The 18,294-nt window shown below is 44.5% G+C and overlaps 1 protein-coding gene across 1 annotated transcript in view; it reads right to left on the reverse strand.

The window, feature by feature from the left end:
- Window positions 1-5,372: 5,372 nt before the first annotated feature.
- LOC140426870 (prenylcysteine oxidase 1-like) overlaps window positions 5,373-18,294 on the reverse strand; it is a 71,204-nt gene continuing 58,282 nt past the window's right edge. The window contains exon 6 of the mRNA XM_072512113.1: window positions 5,373-9,990. Within this exon, the coding sequence (XP_072368214.1) occupies window positions 9,332-9,990 (659 nt within the window). The 3' untranslated portion in view covers window positions 5,373-9,331. The remainder of the gene's footprint in view (window positions 9,991-18,294) is intronic.

Below are 18,294 nucleotides of genomic sequence, written 5' to 3' on the forward strand. Positions count from 1 at the left end.
CTTGACGGCATAGATTATAAGAAAAGGGAGGTTATGTTGGAGCTGTGCTAAACTTTGGTTGGGCCACAGCTGGAATACTGTGTGCAGTTCTCGTTGCCTCACTATAGGAAGAATGTGATTGCACTGGAGAGGGTGCAGAGGAGATTCACCAGGATGTTGCCTGGGATGGAATATCTGAGCTATGAAGAAAGGCTGCATAGGCTCAGGTTGTTTTCTTTAGAGCTGAGAAGTCTGAGGGACCTGCTTTGGATGTATAAGATTATGATGGGTGTGGACAGGGTGGATAGGAAGCAGCTGTTCCCCTTAATTGAAAGGTCAGTAAAAAGGGGGCATAATTTTAATGTGAGGGGCAGGAGTTTTAAGGGAATTTGAAGAAAAATGTTTTCACCCAGAGGGTGGTGGGAGTCTGGAATGCACTGCCTGGGAGGGTAGTAGAGGTGGGAAACGTCTCAACTTTTAAAAAGTGCATGGATGAGCACTTGAAATGTCATAAGATTCAAGGCTATGGGCCAAGTGCTGGCAAATGGGATTAGTGTAGATTTAGTGTAGTTGTGTCGGCATAGACTCGATGGGCTGAAGGGCTTCTTCTGTACTGTATGATTCCATTTAACAGTTAAACACAGTGAATGGGCACTGAACATTGAAGCAATCAAAAACGTTTGCTGAGTCAAACCCATAGAAGTTAATTATCATCATTGACGGGGACAAAGATGTTGTGTTCCTCCAGTAGTGAGGTGAAGCTCCTGCTGATCTGAGTGCCTGTGTACAGAAACTGGATGACCACAATGAAGAATTTCAACAGACCAAAGAAAGTCTTGACAGGTAAAGTAGCTCTCAATTCTGTCACGTTTTTGAAAGAGTTGAGTTGAATGCCAGTGTGCAGAGGAACCTGTCCAACCATGTTACAAGTGGTCTCAAACAGAAATCCCCTCTAGGACCCCGAGAGGTCTGTCGAGTCGACCACATGTTGACAACCCCTGTTTTAGGCAGATTTTTCCGTTCAGTACTGAATCGTTGTGTTTTGCAAGAAGTGCTTAACTGAGATATCACCTGCCTTCTTAGGTTAATGTAAAAGGTTATGGCACTTTTCAAAGAACAGCAATGGAGTTCTCCCATTGTCCTGGCTAGCATTTATCTATTAATCAACAGTACCAAAAATCAGATGCACTGGCCTTTGTTAAGAACCCCCCTGATGTTACCAGCGAGACTGTCTGAAAACTCCGAAGGATATCTTGAAACACTGATCTGTGAAACACATATCTTGTGCATTTTTGTTTTGAATAATGTGAGGAACAATGTGCAACCGAGTGAGGTACCAGTCCTGTCGTTGTGTAAACAATTAATAAAGAATATTTATTAAAGTAAAAGAAAAAAACACAAGATTAATATACATTATGACACTTGGTGTATGAATAACTAAACACACTTTTATCTGAAGTTACCTCTTATTCCCAAAATATACCCACATTCCCTAAACCTCTTTTCCCAAACAACATCCAATTTTAATAACTGTATAGGTCAAATCCAGTTAATAGTTACCACACAATGCCGCTTAGGTGGTCAAGTCTAGGAAAATGTCTCTTCCTTGTTCAGCAAAGGCATGAAATTGCATCTTTTCGAGGAGAATATACGCAATCTGCCGTGGCTCTAAATGTTAATTGGAACAGGCCTCCGTGGCTCAGACCACTGGTTCTTAGTGACTTGTGTTCAACTGTTGGATGGAGAACTAGCCTGCTTCCCCAATGAGACTGCTAGCAGTTATACTGTTCAATCTCTTTGATAGTCCCCTCTGTGTATTCTGCTGTCTACCTCACTCAGATTCCTTGCCTTTAGAAGTTATCATTTGCACAGCTCCACTGATCTCTGGTAAGCAATGGGCTCGATTTACCAGCCACGTTTAGCGAGAATCATAGAATCATAAAATCTACAGTGCAGAAGGAAGCATTCGGCCCATCGAGACTGCACCAGCCCACACCTCCACCCCATCTTTGTAACCCAGTAACCCTACCTAACCTTTTGGACACAAAGGGGCAATTTAGCATAGCGAATCCACCTAACCAGCACATCTTTGGACAGGAGGGGACATGGCTGGTAGATCCTGGGAGAGGCCTCTTCTGGAACCCTGGCACTCATTACACCTTGCAGGATCTCACGATTTGGATCACACCCACAATGGAAGGTACCAAGATATTCAGAGTTAAGTGAGTTTAAAAGGTCACTAAACTCTGCCGACGCCAGATCGAACAGGCTCCCGGGATCTACCGCCCACACCAAGACCACCCCCAGCCCGGTGTCATTTAGCATTGATCTCCACAAATGGGGACCAGGTGGAATGGCACTTAAGGGGGCCGGTCTCCAGGTGATCAGCAGCCCCCCAACTGCCAGGGTTCCCAGTTGGCACTGTCAGGCTAGCAGGAGAACTGCCAGAGTGCCAAGCTGCCATTTTTCCCATGCTGGGGATCAGGCCTGGGGAGCCCTGCCCGTATGAGATGGGGTGCGGGGCTTGAGGACCCCCTTATGGGTGAGTTGGGGGACATATCACGGGGTCAAGCGATCAGAGTGTCATTTAAAAATGGCGCCCCGATCTCTTCATGTATTGAGGAGCTCCACTCACCGGAACTCCTCAGCGTACAAAATTATGCTAAGTGCGACCTCGGGGGGGGGGCTACCATTTGCACCTTAGTGTCTCTAGATTCCTGCTAATCTTGTTATTGGGCAAATCATATCACATTATTCCGCCAAGTGCCTGCTAATGTTGTTACTGTTATTTTATTTTCATCTGAAATTCACGGTTAATCACATTAGCTTTCCGATTCCTGACATCTTATACATCATTACTGATGTGGGGCTTTGCTATGCACGAAATGTCTGCTGAATAACAAAGTTAATTAATTGACTTGTGACGCACTTTAGGGCATCGTCAGAGTGTGAATGATGCTTTGACCTTTAAATACAAGCTCATCCTTTATTTAACATATATTGTCATTTTGGTATTACCTCTTCTAATTCCATTGTCTGGCTTAGTTTTCTACACTTCCTTTCATTCAGGATCACAGCAGCAATGATTGAGGTTCAGAAAAGAACCTCTAGTCTGCCTCCAGTACTGGCAAGCTTTCTGAGACGATGCGAGTTCAACAAGGTGGTGGTGGGGGAACTGTAACAGGCCATAAGAGAGCTGTATAGTACAAATGATGCTGGACCACTTGCAAACCAGGTATATATTAGCATTGTCAAAGGACTGCCAGTATCAATGTAAGTTGTACGTCTCACGATTTTAGTACTAGTATTCTCCACGAGTGTGAAAAACGCATGCAAAATCTTAACAAGTGAGGAAACTGAGCATTTATCTACATTTTTGATGCTTAAATGTAGGTGGTAGATGCATGTTTATGTGGAGTGTTTTGTGACTTAACCCTGCTGAAGCCTTTCAAGGCCAATTTCAAAAGCCCTTTTATACACTAAACTATGTACTTTGTATGAATCATGAAACTTCAAATTACATATTAAGATTAATATTTGGTTAAGCCAAAAATAGATAACCAGCAGAAACCTTCAAATTTGTTTTGACAATTAGTAGTCTGAAGTATTAACGTTGGGGGCTGGATTCTCCGATTTGGAGACTATGTCCCCACGCCGGTGTGAAAACGGTGGCTTTTTACGCCAGGAAAACTGGCGCAAAACGGCCACCAATTCCCCATTTTGCTGGGGCTAGCAGAGAGGCAGCATAAAGCACCCTGCTCTAGCTGCTGATACGCCCCAGAGAATTGCCGGGTCCGTGGCCGCGCATGCGCACTGCAGCGGCTGCGCCGTGCAGATCTGGCCCACAAAATAGACCCGTCCCCCCCCTTCAGCCGGCTCGCACTGTCCCCCTACTGAGTCCGCAGTCGTCACGCTACATTCCCAACAGGTGAGACCACAGGCAACCCACCCCATCGGGAACTCGGCCGTTCAGGGACGGAGCGTCGTGGGGCAGGCCTCAGCCAACGTATGGAGGCCGTGGATATGGCGTGCGGCGTACTACTAGAGTACGCTGCTTTTCAGGGGACGGAGCATTGTGAAAGCGCCGCTGCCCCTGATTTCGGTGTCATCGGGGATTCTCCGCCTCGTCACAGAACGCAATTTCGCCGTCGGGTATCAGAGAATCCAGCCCCTGAATTGAGTTGAAAACAGATGGGGCAGGAACCTCCAACCCACCGCACCCGTTTTTTGGAGCAGCGAGCCCTGCCAGCAGCATGGTTCTCAGTCCCAGCAGCCGGCCAATGGGTTTTCCCATTGTGGGCTCCCTCACGCCATCAGGAAATCCGCGGGCGTCAATGTACTGCCGGCGAAATGGAGGATCCCACCGACGGAGAAGCCAGCCCATAATACTGTTGTCGCTTCAAGAGTTGTAAAGGCTTGGCAATCTGATTTCCTCAAAAATAAATGCCAGTTTAACTCCTTCAATTCCAGGTTTGATGAACTCAACCAGGGCAGCAATAGACTTTTTAATTGTCCTAATTATTTGGACTAGGGGATATGCAAAAGAAAACCTCAGGTAAGTTTCCATTGCTGATCACTATCCTGTAACCCTGTGGGAAAATAATGTGTGCATAGTCATCAAATGAGGATCGTATGTGCAGGTATTCAATTAGCTTGATAATATTAAAACTGAAAGCATTGCATTTTGCAATGGCTACTGTCTAAGACCATCCCACCATTATGCACATTGGAGGAACTGTGAAAAATCCCACGGCTTCGCTGTACCAGAAAATGTTTGATATGAAATTTAAATGTTTCTTGTAAATATGTCTTGCACGTGTAGTGAGACACCTCATGCAATTTATTGAAACAAACTGATCAGTTTTGCATTTTATGTCAAATTTGAACTATTACTTGACATACTTTTACAAATTTTCTGATGAAGTGTATTTCTTTGAAAAAAAAATAAACACATTGATGGAACATCCCCAATCATTTTCTAGAGGGCACCATTAGTCAGGGGCACGTTTCACTATAATCGGCCATTGGGAAAATTTATTAGTGTCCCAGTGATCCAAAATAACTTTCAAGTATTATATTCCAATCTGCTTGAAAAGCAAATGGCATTGGGAGGCAGAGGATCAATCAACAATAAAAGCATATTTGGTCCACAGACTACAGCAGTATCCTGGGGCAGCACGGTAGCACAGTGGTTAGTACTGCTGCCTCATGGTGCTGAGGACCCGGGTTCGATCCGGCCCCGGTCACTGTCTGTGTGGAGTTTGCACATTCTCCCCGTGTCTATGTGGGTTTCACCCCCACAACCCAAGAAGATGTACAGGGTAGATTGATTGGCCACAATAAATTGCCCCTTGATTGGGGACTCTAATTTGTTAAAAATGCTAACAACAGTATTCATAATCAGTAAACTTTATTTGAATCACAGTCTTAGGATACAAGAAGCAAACCCTTCAAAGACAAATCCCCATTTCCCTTAGTAAAGCCAGTCTTTGAACATTCAGAGACATGTTATACAATGGTGAAAAGGACAGATCACACTTGGAAGTGGGAAGAAATACTCTATAGCTCTAAGCAGAGTTTGTAAGAGATTGAAAATAAACATTTTGGATGTTCTCAGCTTTGTTTGTTTCATTCATCAATACATTGTGGTTCAGAAAACAGAATCCTGGCATCAAACTCATTTTTCTTCCCATGTAACTAACCATCTATTTTGATGATCAGAAAGTATTTCTGGTTCTCAGGAAAAAAAACTGGGATTTATTATAATACACAGCAGAATTATACCACCAATTTATTAACACATGATGACAGTCAAACATTTTCACACTAAAGAAATATTTATTAAAACATAAATTGCATTGGGTGGTGAAGATCTTCTTCCAATACTAGCAATCCCGTACCAGCCTCCCCGAACAGGCGCCGGAATGTGGCGACTAGGGGCTTTTCACAGTAACTTTATTTGAAGCCTACTTGTGACAATAAGCGATTTTCATTTCATTTTTCATTTTCCTTTCTCTAGCCACTTTACTAAACATTAGTAGCATGTTTGCGAACACTGTGCCAGGGTTTAAATACTTTGTCAACATCAGAATGGCACATTATATCCCCAATCTGGGACTGTCTTACTCTGTATGGCTCAAGACGATACATATTTTGGTGCAGAACCTTTCAGAAACAAACCTGTTGTCTATGTTTAACATCCTCTCTCGCCTTCTGTCTGGATTTTAAATAAAGCATCCACCATTCCCGCAAAGATAGTTAAAAGCTCAGATTATTTACATTTTACAGAAATATATTGACAAGTCAGGTCTAATTGAGCAATGGTATTTGCAGGATTAAGCAACAGTGAATTGCTGTATTGTTGCAATTTTATTATTTTGCATTCTACAACAGGAGGACCCGATTGGGATGTATAAGATTAAGGAGTATGGTCAGGGTGGATAGGAAGCAGCTCTTCCCCTCAGTTGAAGTCAATAATGAGGGCGCATAATTTTAAGGTGAGGGGCAGGTTTAGAGGGGATTTGAGGAAAGGCTTTTTCACCCAGAGGATGGTGGGAATCTGGAATGCACTGCACGTGAGGATAGAGGCAGAAAGCCTCACAACCTTTGAAAGGATATGGATGAGCACTTTCAATGTCATAACATTTAAGGCTATGGGACACATATTGGAAGGTGGGATTGGCGTAGATCGTGTATTTTAATCAGTACAGACACGATGGGCCGAAGGGCCTCTTCTGTACTGTATGACTATAACATTTGCTCTCATTTTAAGTAGTAATTACTATCTGAGACCTTGAGTTGAAGAAACACTATGCAAAATATTAACGCACATGAGGTATGGTTTTAGGATCTCAGGAGAGCCAAACAATGTTGTTAAAAGTGTCTCAAGATTTAACGGAGTAAAAACTGGTGGACAGACTGACTGCACTTTAAAATCAAATGCGCTAGTCAGCACTTTAAAGAGATATCTTCATACTAATAAACTGCCCAAACAGAAATGGTTGCACCATTTCCCCATGTGTCTTGTAACTGTGACATGAGATAAGTCCTTCAAACAATATCATGTATCTTTTTTGATCAGGATTTTGCTCCCCATTTAAGGTCCCTTCATAATCTACTTATTCTCCAGGTGACCTTGCCTTTATCCTCCCATGTCACAAAAGACAAATAGGCTACCTTTCTTTCAGAGGTGTACTTTACCTCCATTGGCATCTCTCAGATTGTTTTAGGTAAAATTAGTGTTTGGAGGAATCTTGGGGGTCCAACCTGAATAGGGAGTGGGAGCGGTGTATCTTGGAGGGGGTGGGGAAATCTGTTCTGTCATTCTATATGGTGCACTGGGTAACAAAGCATGGTATCGTTGCAGGACAGAAAAAAGCCATTGGGCCTGTTATGTCCTTGATGGCCCTCTACAAGAACAACTCACCGACTTCCACTCCCCACAGCCCAGAGCCCAGCAATGTTTTTCTCTTCAGTTTATTATCGGATTCTCTTTTGATAGCCCCCAATGAATCTGTCTCCACTGCACTCTCAGACAGTCCCTTTCAGATCCTAATCACTCACTGTGTAATAAAAGCTTTTCCTCTTGTTGTTGCTTCCTTTGTCAATCACCTTAAATTGGTGTTCTCTGACTGTTTTGTTGTTTGAAGGAAAAATTTCTAGAACTATCACGCATTGACTGACAATGGCAACAAAGTAGGGTTCAAGGCAATAGCTGGGAACTGGTGATTTTTTTTCCTGAGGTAGGTAATCTCATTCATGATTAAGAAGCAAAAGAAACTGCAGATGCTGGAAAACAAACAAAAACAGAAAATGCTAACATACACAGCAAATCAGGCTGCATCTGTGGAGAAGGATCTGTGCAGAGGCTGGGAATTCTGAGGCTAGTAACTCACCTCCTGAATCCCCAAAGCCTGTTCACCATCTAAAAGGAACAAGTCAGGAGTGTGATGGAATACTCCACCTGTCTAGATGAGCGCGGCTCCAATAACAATCTCAAAGTTTAAACACCATCCAGACAAAGCAGTCCTCTTGACTGGCACCCCAGCCATCAATTTAAACATCTACTCCCTCCACCACCCACAATGGCAGCACGGTAGCACAGTGGTTAGCACAGTAGGTTCACAGCTCCAGGGTCCCAGGTTTGATTCCCAGCTTGGGACACTGTCTGTGCGGAGTCTGCACGTTCTCCCCGTGTCTCTGTGGGTTTCCTCCGGGAGCTCCGGTTTCCTCCCACAGTCCAAAGATGTGCAGGTTAGGTGGATTGGCAATGCTAAATTGCCCTTAGTCTCCAAAAAAAGGTTAGTTGGGGTTACAGGGATAGAGTGGAGATGTGGGGATAGAGTGGAGGTGTGGGTTTGAATAAGGTGCTCTTTCTAAGGGCCGGTGTAGACTCGATGGGCCTTCTGCACTGTAATTCTATGAAGACCAGTGTACACCATTTACAAGATGCACTGCAGCAACTCATTCATGCTTCTTCAGCAGCACCTTCCAAACCCTCAACCTCTACCACCTAGAAGGACAAGGGCAACAGAGGCATGGGAACACCACCACCTGCAAGTTGCTCTCAAAACCACAACTATACTGCCATTTCTTCACTGTCACTGGATCAAAATCCTGGAATTCCCTCCAGCTCATCACCACCTTCTCAATGGCAATTACAATGGGCAACAATGCTGGCCTTGCCATTAAATGTTTTATGAAATAATACTAACAAAAAAAAGTTAAAATCCTTTTAACTTCTGACTAAATGAGTATTTCCAGCATTTTGTTTTGACCTCTAATCATGATATCATTAATCTAAATGTTCTCCCCAAAACAATAAACTTTGCATTGTGACCTCCCCTTTTTAAATCACAAAAGCATTCAGACAGTAACTATAATAACCCTCATGAGACCCACAGGGACACATTGATTGAACCCCCCGTGGGACTTGTAGAATATGAGCTTCCCCGCTAGTGGGCGGAGGTCCACCCATTGTGGCTTGTAAATTCTTCAAAAGCCGGCCCAGACAAGGACCGTCACTTCCGGTAGTCCCAACTGGGACCTGCGAACCGTAAGCCATGTTGCGGCCTTTAATTTATGTTTACAAATTAAATGTTATTTAATTTACCTTCTCGGGCCTCCTGAGCCTTATAGTAACTTATTAAAAAAAACTTGAATATTTCACAACTTTAGAAATAAATCATTGCAACAGGTTTGCAATCAGAAACAGGGTCCATTTAATTCAATACCTCTTTGCAATCAGATTAAAATGATAGAAGCTGTAACTGTTGCATTCAGAGTTCAAATTCAAGTACAGTATACAATCTGGCTGTTCATTCAGCATCAGATTGTTTGTGCTCTTGCTCGCTCACAGTTCAGTTTTGATTTTATGTTCCAAATCTTTCTGATCAATCTTATCCAGTTGTTGGTGCCAACGATTATACCCTAACAGAGCTATATTTTTAGCAGCAATGGCAATCATCTCCATGCTACTCGCTGTCCATTCTATACCATTCAAATAATACAGGTTGTCATGAAGAATTATCGGAGGGATTCCTTTCGCTGAGGTGTATTGAGGATATGCCAGCCAATCAGTGACTTGGACAGAGTAGTATGAACGAAAGAGTGTCTTCAGTTGCTCTTTGGTGAGAGGGGACGGTGAGAAAACCTTCCATACCGCAGCCTCCTGCGGTTGTTTCCTTCTATAATTACTGGTGACATTCACTGGACTAATACTGGCTGTACTGAACATAAAAAGCTTTGGGCTGTCTGTTGTTACAATTGCTGCAAATGGAAAAAGTTTGGGATCCGGGAACCCAAAATATGAGGAATTAAGGTAACCGTGCACTATAGACACAATCAGATGTTGGTAGCGACCAGGAAATTCTGTGACCGGTGGTGTCAAGTCACTGAAGGTGATATTTGTAGTTTCCTGATGTAAAGGAGTTGCAATGACTACAATGTCATAGAAATTATAACCACCTTCATCTTCGTTTTCATACTTGACTTGGTAAAGGGCTTTATCTCCTAGAGAAAGAAAGTTTTTCAAATTATTTATGGTAATACAGACTGAATTTTGCAAATACATTTTTCCTTCATCAATCCCATAAAGACCAAACCAGATTCTTTCTTTTAAAAAAGCATAAAAGGTGCACTGGTAAATGGCAATAAGAATACCAAGAATGGTCATTCAATCCACGAATCCTGCTTGCTGCTTCTGTTGCTTTATTATCATTTTGTGCTACTGTCCGTCAACACTTGGGTCTTGCACATCTTGAGGCAGCCAAATGCCAATCATTATTCTGACCCCCTTCATTCACCCTAAATTTGAAGCTGGAATCCAAAACTATAATCATCTTATTTAACCTCATAATTGTAACAATCTGGAGTGTGGCACACTTGGGTCACTCTCCCAAGACCCCAAAGCAACCTTTCATTGGATCCTGCTCTCTTCTGAAAGGGACAAAATAGTTCCTTCCACTTTCCAGTCTCTGCTCAGGATTGCTACTTTCAAACCTGTGTCCTCTAACACTACGGCTGGGATTTTCCGCCTCCGTGTCAGGCGGGTCAACGGCAGGAGTGGAAACTATTGCAAGAAGGCCATAGCTGCATTGTATGCCATGTGAAAGCTTGATGTGATCATCCTTTTCCCCCATCAGTGACAGGCCACGTTTCCTGCCGTTCAACGTCGGAACATTATTGTAATGTATTTGCATCTCGTTATCAGGCCCATATACTGGAATCATACCACAGCCCCAACCCCTCCCGCCATCAAAAAGTCCATCTATGGTGTAAATTATGACTGACTTGTGCACCTGGCAAGCACCCCTCAGAAGGGAGATCGGAGGTTATGCAGCACTCAGGAAGCGGCTCTGTGTATAAGGACTTGGGGTACAGGCTTTGACTCGGGAATGATCAGGGTAACACTGAAAGAGTATCAGGCTGGAAGACCCCGGGGTACCAGGGGTCTAGTTGGGGGAGACCAGGAAGAAGGGGGTAGTTGGGGGGCGGGACACTGTCAAGTGTGAAAAGCGTCGTTCCTGAGGTTGTCTTCTATTGCTGCCCACAGGCCGTTTGGAAGGGCCTCACAATAGGAAGGGAAGCCTGGGACAGGGGATGTTTGGAAGTGCCTCAAAGAGTGAAGGGATGGGAAGCCTACGGCTGTGTGGGTGGGAAATTATTATGGTCTGATAGTTCTGCTCAAATCTGGGGTGGGTGGGGGGCCTTCTGGAGGTGGGATGTTGACAAGGGTAAGGCTAATGGAAAGACATAACAGTGATCAGCATTCCGTTCTAGCCGAGACCATTCAGGTCAAACTGGTCATGTAATTATGCTAACTCAAGCACCATTTGTGTGTGAGTGTCACTGCTTGCTGCTCAGCATTTAACCCGTGGCACATTGACTTCTAAAACTGCTAACTGCTATGGTGTGCCTGTACCATTGGCTAATGGGCTAAGCAACTTTATTCCCTTATAGGGTTGGTAATAGCACACTGCCCGAGGAGAGCGCTCCTAATCCTTGACTGTGTGCTGAGGTGTGTATTAACAAGTGCCCCCCCATAGAACTGGTTGAGTGCCAGGTCTTGGAGTGAAGCTTTGGGCAATGCGTGTGCCTGAGATGAGAGCTCAGGATGCAGCTGTGGCGGCTCGGTCATGTAGTGTGGGGTCTCACTAAAGCAGAATACAAAGTAAGGACTGGAATCAATGTGACCAGGATACGAGTCAGGGCTTTGAGAGGCAGCTTCAGACGATGAATGGGCAAAGAGTAGTCCTTAAGAGACAAATGCTAACCATCAAATCTCTCTCTTTGATACTGCGGTGAGGAGAACGTACAGCACATGGAGCCTGGTGAACTCGCCGTCATTCTTCTCGCTCATGGGTAGGAGAGAAGAGGATATCAATGGAGGCGTCTGGCTCATCAAAGGCAGGTGCAGAATCGTGAAGAGGAAGGAGTGGCGGGGCCGCTCCATATGCAGAGGATGAACCCCAGAAAGCCATCATGCGGAGGCGCCTTGCTGGACCCAGGGTCTACAGGCAGCACCAAACAACCTGCAGATGTCCGAGAATCAGTGCCGCCAAAGACTACGTATGTCCAGGGAACTGGTTGGTCACATTTTCCACCTTGTTTGGATTTGGCAACACGGGGAGTTGGAGGGCATCCACTGCCAGTGACACTGAAAGTTACAATGGCGCTCAATTTCTACAGCTGTGGCTCTTAACAGAGCTCCATAGATGTCCTCTGTGGGATTTTGGAAGCCTAGGTGCAAAAGAGCATCCAGAAGGCGATATCTAATCAAGTTTCATATTGACTGGAATATTACAGCAGCAGCCAACAAAGTATTAATTTTTTATTAAAGCTACATTTGTCTACACTATCCACTATTTTGATGTTTGAAATGCAACAAACTCCACATCCAACCTGCTGACACACCAGTGAGTTCACACTGGGGAGGACATTCACCTGCTCGGAATGTGGGAAGGGATTCACACAGTTACCCCTCCTGTTGACACACCAGCGGGTTCACACAGGGGAGAAACCGTTCATCTGCTCGGACTGTGAGAAGGGATTTACTCCTTCATCCAACCCGTTGACATATCAATGGGTTCACACAGGGGTGAGGCCATTTACCTGCTCCGAGTGTGGGAAAGAATTCACTCACTTGACCAACCTGCTGGGACATCAGCGAGTTCATACAGGGGAGAGGCAATTCACCTGCTCGGAGTGTGCAAAGGCCTTCATTGATTCATCCAGCCTGCTGATACACCAGCGAGTTCATACCGGAGAGAGACCATTTACCTGCTCCAAGTGTGAGGAGGGATTCACTCGGTCAACCTATCTGCAGAAACACCAGCGAGTTCACACTGGGGAGAGGCCATTCCCCTTGTTCTGAGTGTGGAAAACGATTCAATGATTCCTCCAACTTGCTGAGGCACCAGTTTGGTGACATGGGAGGGTTGGGATGTTTCTTTTTGCTGGACTGGCCGGTCTCACGACTTTGCTTCCAGTGGGCTGACGCTCTTTGAGCCTGGGAGAATGCATTTCCACTGAAATGATCCACAAGAGCTGATGCAGTTTGTTTATTGTATCCTGGATAGTCAAAGTGTGGCACAGTGGTTAGCACTGCCACCTCACAGCTCCAGGGTCCCAGGTTTAATTCTGGCCTTGGGTGATTGTGAGGCGTTTGCACTTTCTCCCCGTATCTGCATGGGTTTCCTCCAGGTGCTCCGTTTCCTCCCACAGTCCAAAAATGCGCAGGTTAGGTGGATTGGCCATGCTAAATTGCTCCTTAGTGTCCAAAAGGTTAGGTGGGTTACTGGGGAAAGGGTGTAAGTGTAGGCTTAAGTAGGGTGCTCTTTCCAAGGGCTGGTGCAGACTCGATGGGCTGAATGGCCACCTTCTGCACTGTAAATTCTATGATATGGCTTGTTTAAAGGTGTTGCACATATCTATCCCAGCTTTGCATATTAAAGGTATTAATTTTGGCTTTCTAACTACATATGCCCTCAGTCACAAAGTGTATGATTACTGGGTTGACTTTATGAGCTCATCCCCAAAGTATTATTTGCTCTGCTGTACGTGATTACTGGGCTGATGTTTCAAACTTGTCTGCAAAATATGATTTCATCCTCACCCTTAGGTAAATCTTAGCTTAGTCAAAAATATCTCTCCAAAGGAAGAACCCCTACCAGTGCAGAAGGAGGCTGTTTGGCCCATTGAGTCTGCACTGAACCGCTGAAAGGGCACGCTACCTAGGCCCACCCTCCTGCCCCATCCCCGTAACCCCACCTAACCTGCACATCCCTGAACACGAAGGGGCAATTTTAGTAAGACCAATCCACCTAACCTGCACATCTTTGGACTGTGGGAGGAAACCGGAGCACCCGGAGGAAACCCACGTAGACACGTGGAGAAAGTACAAACTCCACACAGTCACCTGAGGCTGGAATTGAACCTGGTCCCTGACACTGTGAGGCAGCAGTGCTAACCACTGTGCCGTCACTGAATCCCATTGGGACATCTAAAGCACTTTGAACACTATGTTGGGAAACACAGCAATGGCGCTTTGCACACAGCAGCGGGATTCAAACAGCATATCCAGGTTTCGTTTTGGTAGGAACTGAAAGGAGAATGTTGGTCAGAACAATGATGGAACTCACTACTGCTCTTTGTATAGCGCCTTGGAAACTTTAACATTTACCTGTAGAGGTCGTCGTGATCTTGGTTTAATATTTCATCCAAAGGTGGCACATCCACAAAGCAGTACCCAGTACTGTTTTAGAAATACCAGTCTGGTTTAATCTGTTCAAGATCTGGGCCATATATTGAATCATAACTTTGATTCAGGAAACGAGAAGATTAGCAATTGAGCCAAGCTGGTGTGCAACATTTCCTACTGCACCGTTGACAAATGCTTCTGGATCACTTCCAATTCCACCGTACAATTCATTAATATAGAGATTCTGAGGTAAATTACCAACAAGGCCACAAATAAACTTTAACCTTTTGTTCCTTATGGTTCAGCTTTACAGCAGGGAACATACTTCTTTAAAATTAAAATAAAACTCTCTCGATTCTCCATTTCGGGGTTGTCATGTGAGAGTACCTTTGAGAAATGGGTATTTATAAATGGGTGCTTAAGAAATGTACCTTTAAGAAATGGGTGTTTTCAGTGATGTCAGAGTGTGGGTGGAGCTGGGCTGTCTGTCAGCTTTTTACTTTCATTTTAGGCTGTTTGCTGCAGGGTGTGTTTTAGTTTTGTTTTCAGTGTTGGAGCTGAAGTCAGACCAAGCAGGTGTACTGTTGTTCTCTCTGCCATCAAAAGACTATCTCTTAATCATTTGGTGAATTCAGAATTATAAATGTTCTCAGTAGTGAATGTAAACCTCTGGATGTTAAAAGGACAGCTTACAGATTACTTAGTGTTGTAATCTTTGGGGGTTGTATTTGAATTAATGGTTGCTAAGATGATCACTATGTTTCAAAAAGGTTAACTTGAGCTCATAGAATAAAATTGTTTTGCTTTTAAAAAAAATACTTTTCCATTTCTGCTGTACCACACCTGTAGAGTGGGCCGTGTGCTCCCCATACCACAATCTAGTAAAAGGTGTGGGTCAGGTGAACTCCATGATACACTTTGGGGTTCTCTAAACCCTGGCCCAAAACAAATTGGGGCTCGTCTGGGATAAAAGTCTATCTATTGGATTGGCTTAGTGAACTTAAAGACAGTGAGGGGTGAGCATATTGTGGTTGCTTTCAGGTGTGGTATTTTCATTTAAGTAGGGAGTGTGTTGTGGACAATGGCTCTTTCAGAGGCTCTGAAGTTTTTGGGGGTGGAGACGGTCACACACAGTAGCTTACGGACAGAGACTAAAAGCAGACTGTTAGATTTGGCAAAAACATTGCAGTTAACATTACCTGACAAAATGCGAAAAGATAAGAGAATTATGGCGGTGGCTAAGCATTTAAAGTTGCCTGAGATACTCATTGGAAATGGCAAAAGTGCAGTTGCAAATTAAACAAATGGAACATGTAGCAAGAGTAGGAAGGCAGTGCAGGTGTCCTCTGCGGTCATCTCCCTGCAAAACAGATATACCGCTTTGGATACTGTTGAGGGAGATGGCTTACCAGGGGAAGGCAGCAGCAGCCAGGTTCATGGCACCGTGGCTGGCTCTGCTGCGCAGCTGGGCAGGAAGAAGAATGGCAGGGCTGTAGTGATAGGGGACTCAATTGTAAGGGGAATAGACAGGCGGTTCTGCGGACGCAATCGAGACTCCAGAGTTGTCTCCCTGGTGCAAGGGTCAAGGATGTCTCGGAGTGGCTGCAGGACATTCTGGGGGGGGGGGGGGGGGGGGGGGGGGGGGGGGGAGGTGAACAGCCAGCTGTCGTGGTGCACATAGGCACCAACGACATGGGTAAAAAACAGGGTGAGGTCCTACAAGCTGAATTCAGGGATTTAGGAATTAAACTAAAAAGTAGGACCTCAAAGGTAGCAATCTCAGGATTGCTACCAGTGCCACGAGCTAGTCAGAGTAGGAATGTCAGGATAGATAGGATGAATGCATGGCTTGAGAGACGGTGCAAGAGGGAGGGATTCAAATTCCTGGGGCATTGGAACCGGTTCTGGGGAGGTGGGACCAATACAAACCGGACGGTCTGCACCTGGGCAGGACTGGAACCGATGTCCTAGAGGGGGGGGGGGTGTTTGCTAGAGCTGTTGGGGAGAGTTTAAACTAATGTGGCAGGGGGATGGGAACCGATGCAGGAAGTTGGAAGGTAGTAAAACAGGGACAGAAACAAAAGGCAGTAAGGGGGAAAGTGTAAGGCAGAGAAGCCATTGTCAAAAATCAAAAAGGGCGACAGTACAAGGTACAGTGACTGAGGGGAGCTCAGTGAATAGGACCAGGTTCTAAAAGGAATAAAACGGGAAGTGAAAACATTAATGGTAAGCGACGCGGCAGGTTGTTACATGAAGATATGGGTTCAACGACAAGGAAAATTAGGAGAAAGGTTAAGAGGAAATATAACTTAGGAGAGGTTACTGATCGAGGTGTTAAGATTCAGAAGAGGTAAAAAAGCCAACATAAGTGTACTTTACCTGAATGCTTGTAGTATTCGGAATAAGGTAAATGAGTTGATGGCGCAAATCATCGTGAATGACTATGATTTAGTGGCCATTACTGAAACATGGTTAAAGGATGGTCACGACTGGGAGTTAAATATCCGAGGATATCAAACTATTCGGAAGGACAGAGTGGATGGTAAGGGAGGTGGTGTAGCTCTGTTATTTAAGGATGACATCCGGGCACCAGTAAGGGATGACATCGGTGCTATGGAGGATAAGGTTGAATCCATTTGGGTGGAAATCAGGAATAGTAAAGCGAAAAAGTCACTGATAGGAGTAGTCTATAGGCCACCAAATAGTAACATTATGGTGGGGCAGGCAATAAACAAAGAACTAACTGATGCATGTAGAAATGGTACAGCAGTTATCATGGGGGATTTTAATCTACATGTTGATTGGTTTAACCAGGTCGGTGAAGGCAGGAGTTTTTAGAATGTATCCGCGATAGTTTCCTAGAACAGTATGTAATGGAACCTACGAGGGAACAAGCGGTCCTAGATCTGGTCCTGTGTAATGAGTCAGGGTTGATTCAGGATCTCATAGTTAGGGATCCTCTCGGAAGGAGCGATCACAATATGGTGGAATTTAAAATACAGTTGGAGGATGACAAGGTAAAATCAAACACTAGTGTTTTGTGCTTAAATAAAGGAGATTACAATGGGATGAGAGAAGAACTAGCTACGGTAGACTGGGAACAAAGACTTTATGGTGAAACAGTTGAGGAACAGTGGAGAACCTTCCAAGCGATTTTTCACAGTGCTCAGCAAAAGGTTATACCAACAAAAAGGAAGGACGGTAGAAAGAGGGAAAATCGACCGTGGATATCGAAGGAAATAAGGGAGAGTATCAAATTGAAGGAAAAAGCATACAAAATAGCAAAGATTAGTGGGAGACTAGAGGACTGGGAAATCTTCAGGGGTCAACAGAAAGCTACTAAAAAAGCTATAAAGAAGAGTAAGATAGACTATGAGAGTAAACTTGCTCAGAATATAAAAACAGATAGTAAAAGTTTCGACAAATATATAATACAAAAAAGAGTGGCTAAGGTAAATATTGGTCCTTTAGAGGATGAGAGGGGAAATTTAATAATGGGAGATGAGGAAATGGCTGAGGAACTGAACAGGTTTTTTGGGTCGGTCTTCATAATGGAAGGCACAAAAACATGCCAGTGACTGATGGAAATGAGGCTATGGCAGGTGAGGACCTTGAGAGGATTGTTATCACCAAGGAGGTAGTGATGGGCAAGCTAATGGGGCTAAAGGTAGACAGGTCTCCTGGCCCTGATGGAATGCATCCCAGAGTGCTAAAAGAGATGGCTAGGGAAATTGCAAATGCACTAGTGATAATTTTACAAAATTCACTCGACTCTGGGGTGGTCCCGGCGGATTGGAAATTAGCAAACGTGACACCACTGCTTAAAAAAGGAGGTAGGCAGAAAGCGGGTAATTATAGGCCAGTGAGCTTAACTTCGGTAGTAGGGAAGATGCTGGAATCCATCATCAAGGAAGAAATAGCGAGGCATCTGGATGGAAATTGTCCCATTGGGCAGACGCATCATGGGTTCATAAAGGGCAGGTCGTGCCTAACTAATTTAGTGGAATTTTTTGAGGACATTACCAGTGCGGTCGATAACGGGGAGCCAATGGATGTGGTATATCTGGATTTTCAGAAAGCCTTTGACAAGGTGCCACACAAAAGGTTGCTGCATA

Source organism: Scyliorhinus torazame, chromosome 7 (genome assembly GCF_047496885.1).
Source record: "Scyliorhinus torazame isolate Kashiwa2021f chromosome 7, sScyTor2.1, whole genome shotgun sequence".
In the NCBI taxonomy this organism is placed as follows: Eukaryota; Metazoa; Chordata; class Chondrichthyes; order Carcharhiniformes; family Scyliorhinidae; genus Scyliorhinus; species Scyliorhinus torazame.